The sequence below is a fragment of the Bufo gargarizans genome, chromosome 4, assembly GCF_014858855.1.
Source record: "Bufo gargarizans isolate SCDJY-AF-19 chromosome 4, ASM1485885v1, whole genome shotgun sequence".
Lineage (NCBI taxonomy): Eukaryota > Metazoa > Chordata > Amphibia > Anura > Bufonidae > Bufo > Bufo gargarizans.
In genome coordinates this window covers 303,519,582-303,538,070 of record NC_058083.1, presented here as the reverse complement: position 1 = coordinate 303,538,070, position 18,489 = coordinate 303,519,582, and the positions used below count along the sequence as shown (strand labels likewise).

General features: G+C 38.0%; 1 protein-coding gene across 1 annotated transcript in view; it reads left to right on the top strand.

Moving 5' to 3' along the window:
- The window catches only part of LOC122935391 (titin homolog), an 848,771-nt gene that overhangs the window by 791,058 nt on the left and 39,224 nt on the right, over nucleotides 1–18,489 (top strand). Inside the window, exons 85-91 of the mRNA XM_044291163.1 lie at nucleotides 880–945; nucleotides 5,783–5,848; nucleotides 7,403–7,468; nucleotides 8,905–8,958; nucleotides 10,741–10,806; nucleotides 14,014–14,079; nucleotides 16,135–16,200. Coding sequence (XP_044147098.1) covers nucleotides 880–945; nucleotides 5,783–5,848; nucleotides 7,403–7,468; nucleotides 8,905–8,958; nucleotides 10,741–10,806; nucleotides 14,014–14,079; nucleotides 16,135–16,200 — 450 coding nt within the window. The remainder of the gene's footprint in view (nucleotides 1–879; nucleotides 946–5,782; nucleotides 5,849–7,402; nucleotides 7,469–8,904; nucleotides 8,959–10,740; nucleotides 10,807–14,013; nucleotides 14,080–16,134; nucleotides 16,201–18,489) is intronic.

Genomic DNA, 18,489 nt, shown 5'->3' with positions numbered 1-18,489 from the left:
TAGGAGGCACCTTGTGGCTATGCTAACTGCTCAGCTTCTAAATTGTTAAATGCCCCTCCATTTGTTTAAAGTGGTTTGGAACTCATTTTTTCTGATATAGAGCTCCAAATCCCCTACCTAGACATAGGGGTAAATGATAAAATTCTGAAAACTCAGGCAGCCCGTTGCCACCATTAAAAAGAGATTAGGAACTTGCTGCATACTGGGTTTTGTAAGATTTGACCAGAAGGGGAAAATGTGAAAAAATAACTAAAGAATTTATACAGTACTTACTGTACCTTTTTGTTCCAGCTCCACCTATCCAGTGGTCCTCTTCAGTCTTTTATTAGATTGATGCACCAAAACATGGACATCTAGCCATTAATTGGCTGCAGTCGTCACATTGGTAGATGGGCATATAATCACTGCACTAAAGACTGGTGTGGACCACTGGAATGGCAACACTGGAGCATCATGGTATTTATCAGGTGAGTATAGGCTCTTTTGTTATGTAATCATATTCCTTTTGTTATGTTATCATCTCAGAAAACCCCATTACTCTATATCTAAGCAGGGAGCTCAGTATCAGAAAATGGAGCACTGGCTCTTAAGATTTATTGGTATTAATTAGCATTCACTCTTGGATCTAAAAAAAAACCAAGGGGAGTATGTGCTCATAGCAAGCAATAAAATTCTGTCTCTGCTTTTCCAGTGACTCTTTATAATGTGAAAGCTCAAATCTGATTGGCTGCTATGGACAACATGTTCCATTTTTCCTTTGCTTTAGTTTTGATAAATATTCTTCGATGGTGTTAAAATGTGGACCTTACAGCAATATTTTCTGTTTTAATATAATTTTTTTACTATTGAGCTGATTATAATTATAATGAATTACTTTAGGTTCTCCTGACTATGTCCAGGCTGTTTTGAGAGATGCTTTCAGCTCCGTTAGTGAATTTGGAGAAGGTGAGTGACGTATGCATAATTATTTTGTGTATATCATAATATTTGTATAGGATCTGTTCAATATGCAAAAATGCATGTTTGCTGGGTAAATGTTCAATTTTATTGACCAAGAGTGGCATACATCAAGAGATTCAAAAATCTACTATTTAACATTATTACCGCTCTGGTCCTCCATGCTGCCTCTGCTGTCTCAATCTTCCAGTCCCTGCACTGTTTTCATCCGGCGATGCATCGGAATAATCACATGCACTACTCCAGCCAATGACTAGCTTCAGCGGTGACGTGGCCATAAGCAGAATGTCACTGCTGAAGCAAGTCTTTGGCTGGAGTGATGTATGGGACCATGCACCACCAGAAGATGGATACAGCAGAGATAATCGAGGACTGGAGGGCTTGGAGCAGATAAATATGAATCTTCTGTTTCAGGGGGAGACTGAAGGTACTTTCTAAAAAATCTGTATTGCCAGAAAACCCCTTTAAAGGTATCATCATGGATTAAAAGGCTCCTGATATTTGTGACTTATCCTCAGGAAAGGCCATTAATATCCAATAAGTGAGGGTCCAATACCTTGTATCTCCACTAATCAGCTTTTCACTGAAGCCTCTGCCGCTGGATCTAGCACTTTGAACGGAACAGGAAGCATACCATAGCTCAAAGTATACTAGCCATGCCGGGTTACTGCAACTTATCTTTGCAAGATACCAGTTCGGCTTGAGCATCACTATGCTCGGCTTGTGGCGGTACTCCGGCCGAATCGCTAGAGTCTCCAACCCACACGTTTGGTGCCTCCTGAAGCATCAAATCAGCATTCAGGCAAGTAATTCCCTCCAGTGTATTGCCATAGCCATGTTAGCTATAAGCCTTACACTGGTTAGCTGGCCGGAACACGTGCTACTAGTTTATATAGGAGCCGACGTCCTGCGCTTGGCTCATTCAGCGTCAGGGAGAGCCGACAGTAGGCAGGGACAGATAGCGGTTTGCTGAAATTACAACGATTGAACTCCCAAAAAGCTCTTGAAATACAAAACTGTTTGACAGCAGTGCAGCATTTTTTAATTTTTTTTTAACAAGGGGTAAATTCAGCAGTATTAGGGACTGGCGTCTGCAGGAAGGGACAGTTAGTGCAGGGCTGGAAAATCGCTGTGTTCAGTACCAAAAAGCTTTCAAAAGAAAGAAATATTACATATCCGTGAGGTCTACAGTACACCATCAGAAAGCAGTGTGTTCAGCAGAAATTCTAAAAAGGGGCTTATTCACTAGAGTGTGCCTGCTAGTGAGATATACACCGCTCCATCATAGAAATGTATTTTTCTAGGGAAATTAACCTAATTTGTGTCACATCTGTGTGTGCACTCAATCCACAAACGTTATATACAGTATTCCAGCCTAGAATCATTTCTATATGGGACAAATTTCACTAGTTTGGGTGACTTCTGTGCGCGAATTTAGACTGCAACCATATATACAGTAATTCAGCAGAGAATTCTTTCTATTTGGGACAAAAATCCCTGGTGTGGTTTCATCTCTGTGTGAATTTAGGCCGCAACCATATATACAATAATTCAGCACAGAATTCTTTCTAATTGGGACAAATATCCCTAGTTTGGGTCAGAACTGTGCGTGAATTTAGACTGCAACCATATATACAGTGATTCAGCACAGAATTATTTCTATTTGGGAAAAATATCCCTAGTTTTGGTCACATCTGTGCGAGAATTTAGACTGCAACCATACTTACAGTGATTCAGCACAGAATTATTTCTATTTGGGAAAAATATCACTAGTTTGGGTGACTTCTGTGCGAGAATTTAGACTGCAACCATATATACAGTGATTCAGCACAGAATTCTTTCTATTTGGGAAAAATATCCCTAGTTTTGGTCACATCTGTGCGAGAATTTAGACTGCAACCATATATACAGTGATTCAGCACAGAATTATTTCTATTTGGGAAAAATATCACTAGTTTGGGTGACTTCTGTGCGAGAATTTAGACTGCAACCATAAATACAGTGATTCAGCACAGAATTCTTTCTATTTGGGACAAAAATCCCTAGTGTGGGTTTCATCTGTGTGTGAATTTAGGCTGCAACCGTTTTATACAGCAATTCAGCATAGATTTATTTCTATTTGGAACAAATTTCACTAGTTTTGGGCACATCTGTGTCTGCATTTAGGCCACACACATATACAGTCGTGGCCAAAAGTTTTGAGAATGACACAAATATTAGTTTTCACAAAGTTTGCTGCTAAACTGCTTTTAGATCTTTGTTTCAGTTCTTTCTGTGATGTAGTGAAATATAATTACACGCACTTCATACGTTTCAAAGGCTTTTATCGACAATTGCATGACATTTATGCAGTATTTGCAGTGTTTTCATTGTATGTGCCACTTTCCCTAGATATTTCTTTGGGGTAGACAATAGAATTCCAAGATAGTCAGATAGCAGCTTGAAAGGAGGCAACAAATGCTAACCGTCATTCCCTGCGTTAATTCTGCTATGTGACGTTCTATGTGGAACCCAAAGGAACATTACAGTTAGAAATTGGTCATTCTTTCTTGGTAGCCTGTGCTGACCAGGTAAATTAGCTTCTTAGATGGTCAGATCAGCAGGCCTTTGCTCCCAATGTTTTTGAGGGTCACCAGTAGGCCATCAATTATAATTTTTAAAGGGTGTGTATGATGTCTTTCTTTATGTGTAATAAAGGGTGCATTGTAGTGCCAGTTTCTTGTAATTTTTGGCAACCCTTTCACTTAGTGCATAGGCTTTATGAGTGTAGGAGTCCCACTACCTGAACAATTGTATCACCATGTAAATGAGGCCCTCCTTTATGTAATATACAGGCTGTATCTCTTCTTCCTTGTCATTTTTGGTGGCACTTACACTGTATATACAATTAAATCTACAGGCAAGAATGTTTTCTAACAATTTTTCCTCTAAAAAGGATTTTTTTGTGGTGGCAGGGTTTTGTACATTTTTTTTACTCAGTCTGTTAAAGTGGCGTACAACTTGGACAACATGGTTTCCAGCAGCGACATTGGTGTCCAAGATGCATCCAGACATGATCTCCTTTTTGTTCCTGATTGATTTCAGAGGTGTTTCCATCACTTTCAGACTTTTTCCTATGGTCCAGGCCCCCTCCCCTCATCCGAGCATGGGGTGCCTGGTTGTCTTCCATTGACTTCAATTATACTCGGGTGCTCGGCCGAGTGCACGAATATCACAATGTGTTCGGACCGAACACCCAAACACTTTGGTGCTCGCTCATCACTATTCATTATCTTTCATTCAGGAGCTAAGTTGTAGCAACCGAGCCAACTACTACACTTTAAATATTGCTGTGCTTCCTGTTACACTCAAAGTGCTAAATCCAGCACCAGAGACTTCAGGGAACAGCTGATCAGTGTCAGAGCACAGTTGTCAGACCCCCACTAATTGGTTATTAATTAACTTTCCTGAGGATAGGTCATCAATATCAGGAGCCAGGAAAACCCCTTTGATGGCATATCCTCAGAAAAGGCCATCAATATCAGATTTAAAAGGGTCCAACACCCTGCATTCCTGCTATTCAGGTGGAACTACACAGGTTCCTCTATTGTGTTCTGGATGAGCTGGTAACTGTATTAATGCTACAGTTTAAGTGAATGGGAGCAGCTCTGCAGTTTCCAGCTTTATCCACTACACAATGGAAAGGCCTATGTCGATCTGGTGTACCAGAGATAAGGAAGAGTAGGTGTCCATACCAAGTGCTGATATTTTACCTAGAGGAAATAAGGGTAAATTCCGCACTCGCCCATGGAGATTCAACTTTATTTCCTCACATTAAAATATTCATTAAAAGGAGCGCAATCTGATAAGAGACTTATGCATTTTGAGCCTCAAGTAGGAGCCATGTTTTTTTGAGGTTTGAAATACATATGAGGAATTAAAGTTAAAGCTTTTATATTTCTCCATGGTCTGTGCTAAATTAAACTTCTTCTCATCTGTGCATTTTTTATACTGTAGATTCAAACTATGAAATACAGTTAAAGCTATCAACTTGTTGTATAAATATTATCCATCATTAAGACAAGAATGGAACATGTGTGAGAAATATTCACCTTCTTCTTAGGCCTCATGCACACGACCGTTGTGTGCACCCGTGGCCGTTGTGCCGTTAGACGTTTTTTTCTGCGGCTCCATTGACTTTCAATGGGGCCGTTGAAAAATCGGCTTGTGCACCGTTTTTACACCGCGCCCGTGACCCGTGTTTCGAGGCCGTGAAAAAAATATAACCTGTCCTATTTTTTTCACGGCCAACGGTTCACGGGCCCATTCAAGTCAATGGGTCAGTGAAAATCACGGATGCACACAAGATTGTCATCCGTGTCCGTGATCCGTGTCCGTGATCCGTGTCCGTTTTTTCCTATCATTTCAATGGCAAACTTGACTTAGATTTTTTTTTAATCTTTCATGTCCGTGGATCCTCCAAAAATCACGGCAGACCCACGGAAGAAAAAACGGGCACGGATCACGGTACAACGGAACCACGTTTTGCGGGACGTTAAAAAATACGTTCGTGTGCATGAGGCCTAAGGCACATGCTGACATAATGTATGATTGAATAAATTTAGGGTACAAACTTTTTTGTATATTAAAGATACTGTATATTAAATGTGTTACTAGCAGCTGTTTTAGTAGTGGCTGGATAATTTCTTTTAATGGTCTCTGTAAGAGAAAAATATGTGCATTATTTATTTCTACGGAAGTACAAAAGAGGTATTATACATTATGGGGGCATATGAGATGCCAGTACCAGAATATTAACACACTCATTTTCTGTTCATACCTTCAGGTTATATTCACATTGTCCAGAATATCTCTTATAATGGACTTGAAAAACTGTCTCATTTTGGAGGAGGTAACTGATAAATAATGCAGCAACATGCAAAATGGTTGATTTTCCTATGTCTTAGTTAAACATGCACTGGAGAAAGATATACCAAATTTATTAAGAAGCTCCTTTATTGCAAATTTTAAAATTGGTGAGTAGCTCAAAAAGTTGCAAATTTTGGCATAAATATAATGTACACCCTAATTTGCAGCTTTTATACCTCACTATGACATATAAACATTGAGCAATCTCCCCCAATGTTCTTATAGGAGTTTTTATTCATGCCTTAGAGTAAGTCATGAATGTCAAATTAACGAGGGTCCTACTCTCAGCACCCTGCTGATCAGCTGTTTTGACATGCTGCAGTGCCAGAACCAGAATCGGAGTAGTTCTGTAGTAGCCAGGAATGGCCACTACACATTATGCAGAGCTAAGTAGTTCTGATGCCTGATTCCTGCACCACAGCTATTGAAACCACGTCACCTACAGGGGTGCTGGGAGTCTATCTCCAGCTGAATTGATATTAATGACCTATCGCTATCAGTTGTTACATCCTGGTAAATCCCTTTAATAGCTGTTTTTTAAATAGTAACAAAAGCCAACTCTTAAGCTTGCCTACACTATAGATATAAATGATCTAAAACCTGCCAATTTTGGTGGTTTTGTCAGAACATCTCGTAAGTATGGGGCTTCTTGACAGCCTCTAGATGATAGACATCTGTAGGAAGAGTAATAAGGGATTTTTCTTGTGTGACATAACCAGCTGCAACAGTTGCCTCTATATACATTGAAATAAAAATGCATGTACTGTACAAGATCTTTTAAATAAAAAGATTGACCCTTATAATCTCAGCTAGATTAGTTTCCTTTTTTCTCAATGTCAAGAAAATAATTCCTTATGTGTAGAAGAAATATACTTTAGACTAACTAGAAGTTAAGGTGTCTAAGTAGGCATGCAATAAATGAAAAATTTACATTTTCTGAGGGCACAAGAATTTACCTATTCTCTGTCGTATTTGATCCTCCGTTGCTACAAATTTGCAAAAGAACCATTATGTTTATGTTTTTCTTTCTTTCCTTTCTTTCTTCAATAGTTTTCTCATATGTATGGTTAAAGTTAGTCTAAGAGTTCATCTGTAGTAATCATGGTCATTTTTCAATATTGCACACTTTTATAATAAAAGTACCATAGTCTTTTTCCTTCTACTTTCTTAGAGTAAGAGCTATAGTACAAGGGTAATTCTATTTCTTAAGCTAGTAAAGGCTCATCGATAGATGCAACTTTTTAAAGCTTTGGCTCTTACAGAGACAAATCGGAAACAATGCTGTTGTGTAGTTGCATGTGACTTTACTATTGTAGACATTGACTAATGATTATTGGCATAGATGTGTGCTTGCCTTAAGCTTTCTCCTTTGCCATGTTATTCAATCGAGTCCGCTAAAATCAATAAACATGTTATACAGTGGGAATCAAATTTGTTTGCATTGGACTCATAAGTTGTAATTTGTGTCACTAGGCTTAATTTACTATACTGCAGAGTTTTAAGTTCATGTTTAATAATACCCTTTGCTTTCTTACAGATTGGCTTCAGTTCTTCCAGAATTTCTTCCAAGATAGCTTTAATACTTTTACTCAGCATGGAGAAGGTGAGATTATGAATACTATAGTAAATGACATATAAGAACTTTTGTAGTTACACAAGCCCACTCGTAGACTATGGATACCCAGATGGATTTGCCCTAACTAATAGATATTTGTGATATCACATGTATTGCTTTCTTTTGGAATGAAATGCAATACAAATTTACATTAAAAAAGAGACAAATGTAAGGGGAGGCTGCTCAAATAAGACTAACAAAGCAGAATTTTTTTCAGGTATTTCTAAGAAATCCCTTTTTTTTACTAAAATGTATGCATGTTTAGCTAATAATACATTTTTATTATATTTTATATAAAAATGTTTGTCATCTCCATTCTTGATGCATTTTGACATATCGCTGTTCAGTTCCATTTTTTGTGAAATCCATCAGAAGACTTCCATCTGTAGCTAGTTTCTATGCTCTTTAAATAAGATAAATCAAAGTGGATTTCTGATTTGTGAGTGTTTAGGAGAGCAGAGAGAATTCATACTGAGTTGTCAGAGAGCTTGTCCAATACATTTCACACTAAATAAATCTGAGCAGCCTGCAATGCATGGGACTTCATATAGGCTGCAAAAAAACAAAAGGTTGAACATTTTTAATGTAACACAAAGACAAAAATGATTTTTAGTCAAACATGACTGCAGTTCTGTAATAAATGTCCACAAAAGTGCCTATAGTTTTAAAGGCCCATCAGCCACATAAGAACGCACCAGAATTATAAATGGCCCATGGTAGATGGGGAGCAATGTTACAGATTGTGCATTGGGTCCCAAGAACTTCAATTAACTTTAAAGGGAACCTGTCACCGGGATTTTGTGTATAGAGCTGAGAACATGGGTTGCTAGAAGGCCGCTAGTACATCTGCAATACCCAGTCCCCATAGCTCTGTGTGCTTTTATTGTGTCAAAAAAACGATTTGATCCATATGCAAATTAACCTGAGATGAGTCCTGTCCCTGATTCATCTCACCTACAGGACTCATCTCAGGTTAATTTGCAAATGTATCAAATCGTTTTTTTGACACAATAAAAGCACACAGAGCTATGGGGACTGGGTATTGCGGATGTACTAGAGGCCATCTAGCAACCCATGGCCTCAGCTCTATACACAAAATCCCGGTGACAGGTTCCCTTTAAGTCCGGCTCTAAGTTTAGTGGCAATTCTGCCTTGACCTAAAGTCATGAGTGCTTTCCAAAAACTACATTGTAAAGACGGTAGAGAGCTAGACATGGAATGAAGAAGATGAACGTAGTTTGTTAGTTGATGTCAGGTGTAGCATGCTATTTCTCAACTCTGTGGTCTAAATCAGATTTTTTAAGCATAAATTTCGGAGAAGAGCCTCTTTAAAGTCTCTACACTTCTTTTGCTGTGCTCTGCAGTAGCACGTGTTCATTTTTATATTAACCTTCATTCATATTTTGTATTGTTGTTTCCTTTAGAATGGGCTCAGATTTTCCAGAACTTCTCTCATGATGTCTTCAATAAACTTGAAGGTAATAGTAAATCATTGTATAAGGCATAACTAGTGTTTACCAGATGACAAGTTTTTTCAATGTAGAAAAGCACTATCTTCTTATAGCTCTTTGTAAAGTCACAATATGTTTGCATAAGACTTCCATCATCTTAGCTCAATTCTCACAGATACTAAAATCAGTGCACCAATGAATTTTCAAGGGGAGACGGGCTGCCGCACCGCCCACCTCCCACACCGCCCACAACCCCCCCCCCCCCCCGCACCACCCGCCGGCATAAAATCATGCAGGGGTGCAGGGGGGGCAAAATCGATATTTTAGGCACACTAAAGTTTCTGATCCCTACGGTCAGGGACCGCGGGGATCAGAAACTGCAAAAAGCGCAGCAATCCACAGGTCTGAATTGACCTGCAGTTTGCTGCGATCGCCGATATGGGGGGGTCACATGATCCCCCCCCCCCCCCCGGCGTTGTGTCAGGATGCTGGCTGAATGATTTCAGCCGGCATCCTGTTCGGATTAATCCCCGGGGTGCCGCGTTTTGAACTTAGGACGTACCGGTACGCCCTGAGTCCTTAAGGATTCGCGAAATAGGGCGTACCGGTACGCCCTAAGTCCTTAAGGGGTAAAAGTCAGTTATACTACTAATTTGTTACCAGTGGATACATGCTGAAGTTGTCTGTCCAAAATGAAAATCCCAAGCACCAAGACACCTGCGTTCTTTTTACTCCATCATAGTAAGATCCCTTTGTCTATGTACAGAAAGTCAGTGGTGCGACATTTGGTTAATACCGCAAGAGCCTGCATCCCTTGCATGTGGATGCAAACTTCTGCTCCTACAATAGCAATGTGGCTCAGCAATGTTCAGGAGGTCATGAGAATGGAGGACCTGACAGCATCTATGAGAAACATGCACGCAAAATTCTACAAAATGTGGCGAGACTAGATTGAGTTTCAAAATTCCAAGGAATATAGACTATTACTGTCTGCATACATTTTTTTTTTCTCTCTCTTACTACTCCTCCTTCCACTTCCCTTATCTCTGCCCTTCTTTTTCATCATACACTTGCCTTAAGGCTAGTCTTTGTAACTTCAACAGTGGATATTACTGCTGTATCCCTCTGAGTATAATTAAGATTGCACCCTTCTTAGGGTTTAGATACTTTAGATGTCTAACATGTTGACCTTTTTCAAAAGGGCTGTGACCCACTGAAAATGTTATTGCTTTCTATAATGTTGTATTGAAAAATGAAATAAAGAATTTACAAAAAAGAAACTCTCAAGCACCTTAGCAAATAATGTTGTTGTCTTTAATATAATGTGATCTTTTGTGAGTACCAGCCACTATTTCAATCCTGAATTGTCTTGTACTGCAGGCAATGTAGCTTTTGGGTGTGTGTACTCCCTTGAGTGGCCAATTCATTATTGGCCAACTCAGTAGTGTAATTTTTGAATGCCCCCATCCCCCCCCATCAAGCCTCTCCTCGTGTCCAACCCTCACTCCTGAGACTGGTCAAGATTGCTCTCACAGACCAAGCCCAGCAGCCAATCCGTCCTTTTTATACACGTATATACTGTATGTCATGTCATTGTATATATTGTCACTGTATATAATCTCATTGTATAATACTGTTGAGGGGGGCCCTGACAAAATCTTTCCGTCCTTCCCGTGGTGGGCCACTTCTGAGTTCAGGCCCCATAGCAGACACTTTCCTGTTTCCACTATAGCTACACTCCTGGCCCAATATGTAAATTTACTGGCATAAGATTCAAAAATTTTAAGGCATAATTTTTTTTTTTTTTAGATTATTCTCAGTTCTTCCAGAATCTCATCTATGAAGGACTTGATAAAGTCACTCAGTTTGGAGAAGGTAAGATGATTCAATATTGTTAGGCGGTAACATAAAGAACATAAAACAGTTTTAAGTCTATATGTTGAGTACTTCTACAAAGTTCATTTTGCACTGTAATATTTCATATTGCGATCATTTTTGGTCTTTTGTTTTTATTTCGTATTGGAGTGACCTATTTGTGTAGACGTTTTGCTTCATGCAATAACAGTCACCAGGGAATTCGAAGGGCTATTTATCGAAGTATTTACTTCAGTATTGTGGCACACCATATTTGCACAATAATTAGCGAATTTTCACTTCTCAATACTTTTTAAAACGTTTTGAATGAAGTGTGTGGGCTTAGCGGGAGGGATGTGGTCTCCCATGGCTCAACAGATTTACTATAAGTTAAGCCAAAGACTGGCGTAAATCATAGTTCAAATCTACAACAGCTTATAGCTGATGGAGATCTGAAAGTCTGGTGCATGGACTGCCTAGAAATTTGCCAAATTATTAAGAGCCTCTTAATAAATTTGGTATATTCTGTGCTGACTGACTTATACTAACACTGACATTTGTAATATCTGCCCCTCAGTCTTTTGGATGACGGTTCACTCTAGTCTTTACTAGTGTTGAGCGCGAATATTCAAATAGCAATTTTTTTTCGCGAATATCGGCACTTCGCTAATTCGCGAATATTTCGAATATAGTGCTATAAATTCGATATTTCGAATATTCGATTTTTTTTTTTTTTTTTAATTGTTATATTTTTTCCTTTCCCACTTCCCTAAAGTTGTTCTTACCTGTCCTTTGGATTCCTGGCTGCTCCAGTCAGTGCCCGTTGCCGCTTCTGCCGCCTTCCGTGCTCATGGAGCGTCCCCATCTCCAAGGGAACGTCTCCATATACTAGAATGTACTGTCGGATTTGAGAATTACGTTGAAATCGCAAATGCGATTAATATAACTTGAAATAATCGCATTTGCGATTTCAACGTAATTCTCAAATCCGACAGTACATTCTAGTATATGGAGACGTTCCCATGAGCATGGAATATAGCATTACTAAGTTGAAATCGCCATGCGATTATTTCGTGTTATATTAATCGCATTTGCGATTATCAATTTTTTTTTTTTTACTATGGTTGGCTTCAATGGTAGAATTAGCGAATATGATGAATATATTCGTTATATTCCACAAAACGAATGTATTCGTCATATTCCACAAAACGAAGATAACGAAGTATTCTTCATCTTCGTTTTATCTACCTATTCATCAACTTCGCTAATTCTAGCAATCATATAGGAAAGTTTACTATAGAGACAGCTAAGTATAATTCGCTATGCGATTATATTACTTTGCTTTTTTTTATAAATAGATTATAATAATTATCAGGTATTATAATTATTCTATTTATATAAAAAAAGCAGTCATATAATCGCATAGCGAATTAAACTTATCTGTCTCTATAGTCAACTTTCCTATTTGATTGCTAGAATTAGCGAAGTTGATGAATAGGTAGATAAAACGAAGATGCAGAATACTTCGTTATCTTCGTTTTGTGGAATATAACGAATATATTCGCCATATTCGTTTTGTGGAATATAACGAATATATTCGTCATATTCACTAATTCTACCATTGAAGCCAACCATAGTAAAAAAAATAAAAAAAAAATAGATAATCGCAAATGCGATTAATATAACACGAAATAATCGCATGGCGATTTCAACTTATTTAGTAATGCTATATTCCATGCTCATGGAGCGTCCCCATCTCCATGGGAACGTCTCCATATACTAGAATGTACTGTCGGATTTGAGAATTACGTTGAAATCGCAATTCGATTAATATAACTTGAAATAATCGAATTGCGATTTCAACGTAATTCTCAAATCCGACAGTACATTCTAGTATATGGAGACGTTCCCATGGTGATGGGGACGCTCCATGATCATGGAATATAGCAGTGCTAACTAAGTTGGCACTGCTAAGTTGACATCGCCATGCGATTATTTTGTGTTATAGTAATCGCATTTGCGATTATCTATTTTTTTTTTTTTTTTTTTTTTTACTATGGTTGGCTTCAATGGTAGAATTAGCGAATATGACGAATATATTCGTTATATTCCACAAAACGAATATACGAATGTATTCGTCATATTCCACAAAACGAAGATAACGAAGTATTCAGCATCTTCGTTTTATCTACCTATTCGTCAACTTCGCTAATTCTAGCAATCATATAGGAAAGTTTACTATAGAGACAGCTAAGTTTAATTCGCTATGCGATTATATGACTGCTTTTCTTATATAAATAGAATAATTATAATACCTGATAATTATTATAATCTATTTATAAAAAAAAGCAAAGTAATATAATCGCATAGCAAATTATACTTAGCTGTCTCTATAGTAAACTTTCCTATATGATTGCTAGAATTAGCGAAGTTGATGAATAGGTAGATAAAACGAAGATGCTGAATACTTCGTTATCTTCGTTTTGTGGAATATGACGAATACATTCGTATATTCGTTTTGTGGAATATAACGAATATATTCGTCATATTCGCTAATTCTACCATTGAAGCCAACCATAGTAAAAAAAAAAAAAATAGAGATAATCGCAAATGCGATTAATATAACACGAAATAATCGCATGGCGATTTCAACTTAGCAGTGCCAACTTAGTTAGCACTGCTATATTCCATGCTCATGGAGCGTCCCCATCACCATGGGAACGTCTCCATATACTAGAATGTACTGTCGGATTTGAGAATTACGTTGAAATCGCAAATGCGATTAATATAACTTGAATTAATCGCATTGCTATTTCAATAGGAGAGTAGCCTTTAAGTTAAAAATCGCATGTGCGATTATTTAAATCGCATATTATTCGCGATAACTAGAATAATAACGAATATTCGATTTCGACGAATATAAAACGAATATTCTATCGAATATTCGCGAATTTCGTCGAAATCGAATATGGCACCTGCCGCTCATCACTAGTCTTTACCAGACAAAAAAAAGGTATCGAGATTATGGAGTGCCTTTCTTGAATGAAGCTTCTATGAAAGACAATAGAGGCTGAGCTATTAGCCTCATACAATTTTTCCCTGTGTCTGTGAGGGACATAGATCAGTTTACCAAAAGATAATGCACACATTTACTGTGAATGAGTATTCGGTCACATTTTTGGCCGAAGGAATGCTGCATGATTATTTTTGTTCTGTTTTGTTTTTCAGATTGTGCTCAGTTCTTCAAAAATCTCTTCCATAATGGACTTGACAAACTTAGTCACTTTGGACAAGGTATTATTATTTATTAAGCCCTTTAACCTTGTGGTGCACTTTAATGTAATCGTACATAAACGGTCTGAGGTGAGGCATGTTGATGTACTATTATGTCAAGGAGATGACAAGGTCACTGCCACTTTACCCACACCACTGCACTACTACCACAAACTCGACCCCAGCCTTCATGACTGAGATCAAATCTCTCCTGTATATATGATTACTAGGAATAAAATCCTGAAACTGATCATGGTTCTGGGGATTTTTTTTTAGCATATAGCTGTTGGGCATATACAAAAGACACATTCACACATTTGTGGTAACAATTACCTCTTTTCGAACTCTGAAGTGGATACAAATGCCAGATGAGTCAGTTTTTCCTCTGCACTTTTCTAGTTTTCTGGAGCTGCTCTTATGTTTGACTTCAAAAACTGTATGTGTGATGCCAGCCTGGCAGTGGTATTTATGACTAAAACATTTTATTTATGACATAACTAAAAATTTACAAATAAACTTTTAAAACATACTTTTTTACTTCAAATTTTTTACATAATAGAGACCATGTAATTTAATAATCTTATAACATCAAATTAAGGATTACACCCTAACATTTAAATAGCACAGAATGCTACAAATTGTCTTGCAAATAGCTACCATTTAAACTCAACCATACTGACACAAAAAACTGTTATAAACCAGAATGCCAAGATGAAAAAACGAAATTTTTGTGAGGCTCTCAAGACCATTAATGGCATAGTCCTAAACACATTAGCACAGACATTTTGCTTAAAATGTATTAAAAATAACGTAAAATGTATTGATTGAAATCTACTTTTTCTATGCTTATGAGTCCAGTGGGAAGTCTTGATCAGTGAAAGCCTATTTATACAGAGAAATATGTCACTGATAGCGTAGGAAGAGCAGAGATTTAAATGAATAAAATACATAGTTTCTATAAAAACAGCTCAGCTTATTCTGGTATCCTGGTTTATACTACGCTGCAGATCAGAATCCATGCTCAATGTGACAGGTTCCCTTTAATATATGAATCCATCTAGCTCTCTCAAACCCCTCCAATCTATTCTCAACTATGCTGCCCGACTAATCCAGCTCTCTCCCGTTACTCCTCCTACTTTCCTAACACATCCCCACACGTAATCTCCGATCCTCTCAAGACCTCCCTTTCTCCTCTCCTCTTATCGCCTCTTCCCATAACCACCTCCAAGATTTCTCCCATGCATCCCCCATACTCTGGAACTCGTTACCCCAACATATCAGACTCTCACCTACAGTCGAATCCTTCTAAAGAAACCTGAAAAGCCACCTCTTCAGACAAGCCTACAACCAGTGACCCTGCTGCCTCTATACCTCCATGACCAGCTTCACCTGCACCTACTGTGTCCTTCTCCCATACCATGTAGATTGTAAGCCCTCATGGGCAGGGCCCTCTCTCCTTCTGTACCAGTAACTTATCTTGTTCATGCTTAGTGCAATTGTCTGTATTATGTATGTATACCAATTTTCATATGTCCAGCGCTATGGAATGAATGGCGCTTTAATAATAAATACTAATAAATAATATTAATAATCAGTGATAAGCGTTTCTTAGATTTAGTTTATACAGAACAGTGTTGAACATAGCACCCCTCCTAATTGATCAGCTTACCTTAAAGGGGTTGTCCTATCATCATTTCCACAGCATGGTGGGACTAAGTGCCAGACCCAGATGGCCAGGCTTAAAGAAACAGCTACCGGGCCATGCTCACCTGTTTCTATAACTACCATTGTAGTGAATGGGAGCTATGCTAAGAGTGAAGCAGTACAAGATATTCTGCTTCTGAGAGTTATGGAAGCAGCTTAGCTTGTTCTGCTACGGTATGTTGTTTGCAATGTGAGTTACAGAAACAGTGTACCGCTGGCCTGATCTGAAGTTTCCAAAAGCCTTGCCGCAAGGGGTCCGGGGCTTGGTCAAGATGGGACAACCCCTTTAAGCATGCAGAGATTTTTTTTTATAAACTAGACATTCCATTTACTTATTTAGAAATATATTATTTCTTTCTATATTCCTTACAGATTGCATTCAGTTTTTACAGAACTTCTACAATGATAGTATTAATAAAGCCAGTGAAATTGGAGAAGGTAACATCATATTACATACAGTATGTGCATGCTTATAGGTTAATAAATAAAAAAAAGGGAGAATCAATGTACAGGACGTTACTCACCATTTATAAAAAAATAAAAATAAATAAACTATGTGTTTCTAATGTACAAAAAGATAATAGTGCCATGTATAATAATAGCTATGCTTGATTTCATATATTGCAAATACATGCAGTATTTTTTCGAAAAATTCTGCCTTAATTTACCACTTTTTGGGGGGAAATTTCTAACAAATAGCTTATGTTTGATACTATTTATGCTGTATCAGTATATACTACAGTAGAATTCACAGTGGTATAATATGAAAGGTGTTGGAAGATAAAGTATTCAGGTTATCAGTAATATAAAATTATTTAGGACTGTCATGTTATAGTAGAGATTCCCATTCCAAAATAAAATGAGAAAATAAAATACAATTTGATATCTTTTTTATGCCAGGAGTCTGAAAACTGGTTGCCTCCTCACAGTTGTCTATTTCTAGTGATGTGCAATTTCAGATTATACTGTATTACAGTACCATACCAGAACACAAGGATTGTGAACTTCGTGACTACTATACATGTTCAAATAGTTTTAATGCATTACTTTCTTGATTAATTACAGATAACAGAAATATTGTTGGTTTAATCTAGAGAAAAGCAAATTTCCTAAAATTCATTTTGGTTCCGATTGTTTCATTTTTTTTAATTTTTATTTAAACCAGAATGGATTCTACGCGAATCGCATATGTTCCAATTGGCCTGAAAATTGGTATATAACACTGTCTAGTAGTGTTGAGCGCGAATATTCGAATCGCAAATATCGGCACTTAGCAACATCTCTAGCAACCAATAGGAAAGATGAGGACTGGGTCTCTCTCTTTTTTTTCCAAACTTTTGTTATGGTGCCTATAAATAGTGATGTCGCGAACATAAAATTTTCCGTTCGCGAACGTTAATTTCTGCAAATGTTCGCGAACGTGCGAACCGCAATAGACTCCAATAGGCAGGCGAATTTTAAAACCCACAGGGACTCTTTATGGCCACAATACTGATGGAAAAGTTGTTTCAAGGGGACTAACACCTGGACTGTGGCATGTCGGAGGGGGATCCATGGCAAAACTCCCATGGAAAATTACGTAGTTGACGCAGAGTGTGGTAAGTTGAAATCGCAATGCGATTTATAGAACTTGAATTAATCGCATTGCGATTTCAAGTTTCTAAAATCCGACAGTACATTCTAGCATGGAGTCGTTCCCATGGTGATGGGGACGCTCCATGAGCATGCAAGTCGGCAGAAGTTCTAAGTTGAAATCGCAATGCGATTTATAGAACTTGAATTAATCGCGATTTCAACTTAGAGCTTCTGCCAACTTCCGTGCTCATGGAGCGTCCCCATCACCATGGGAACGGCTCCATGCTAGAATGTACTGTCGGATTTGAGAAAGTTGTAATCGCAATGCGATTAATGTTGGTTATATTAATCGCATTGCGAATTCAATTTAGAGCTGCTGGGTTCCTAATGGTTGTATTGCTAGACTATAACGAAGATTGAGAATATAGTGCTATATTGGTTATATTCGTCAATTCTAGCAATACAACCATTAGGAACTTAGCTCTAAGTTGAATTCGCAATGCGATTAATATAACCTGCATTATTTGCATTGCGATTGCAACTTAGATCTGAGTTCCTAATGGTTGTATTGCTAGAATTGACAACGAATATAGCACTATATTCTCAATCTTCGTTATATTCTATCAATATAACCATTAGGAACACAGCTCTAAGTTGTAATCACAATGCAATTAATATAACCTGTATTAATCGCATTGCGATTACAACTTTGTGACACTGCAGCTTCAGAATTAATCTAAGATGGATGCTGTCCTTGTTTTTTGATAGGCGGTGGGAGGGTCTGGGACGGAGGGTATGCTGATTGGCTGGAATGTGTCACCAGACTGTGAGGTACAGGGTCAAAGTTTGCTCAATGATGACGTATAGGAGGCGGACCGAACATCGCATATGTTCGCCCGCCGCGGCGAACGCGAACAAGCTATGTTCGCCGGGAGCTATTCGCCGGTGAATAGTTCGGGACATCTCTACCTATAAATGAAAAGCCAAGGTTTGGTACACACAGATTATCAAATTGTACTAGCAAAATTGCAAGTTTGTTTTCTGTAATTTGAAGACAGAGAAGCAATTAAATGAAATTCTTGTACAGTAATGCATTCGCTAATATGAATATAACAATGCAGTGTTTTCAGTGAAGTGTCTTGGAGCTAAGCA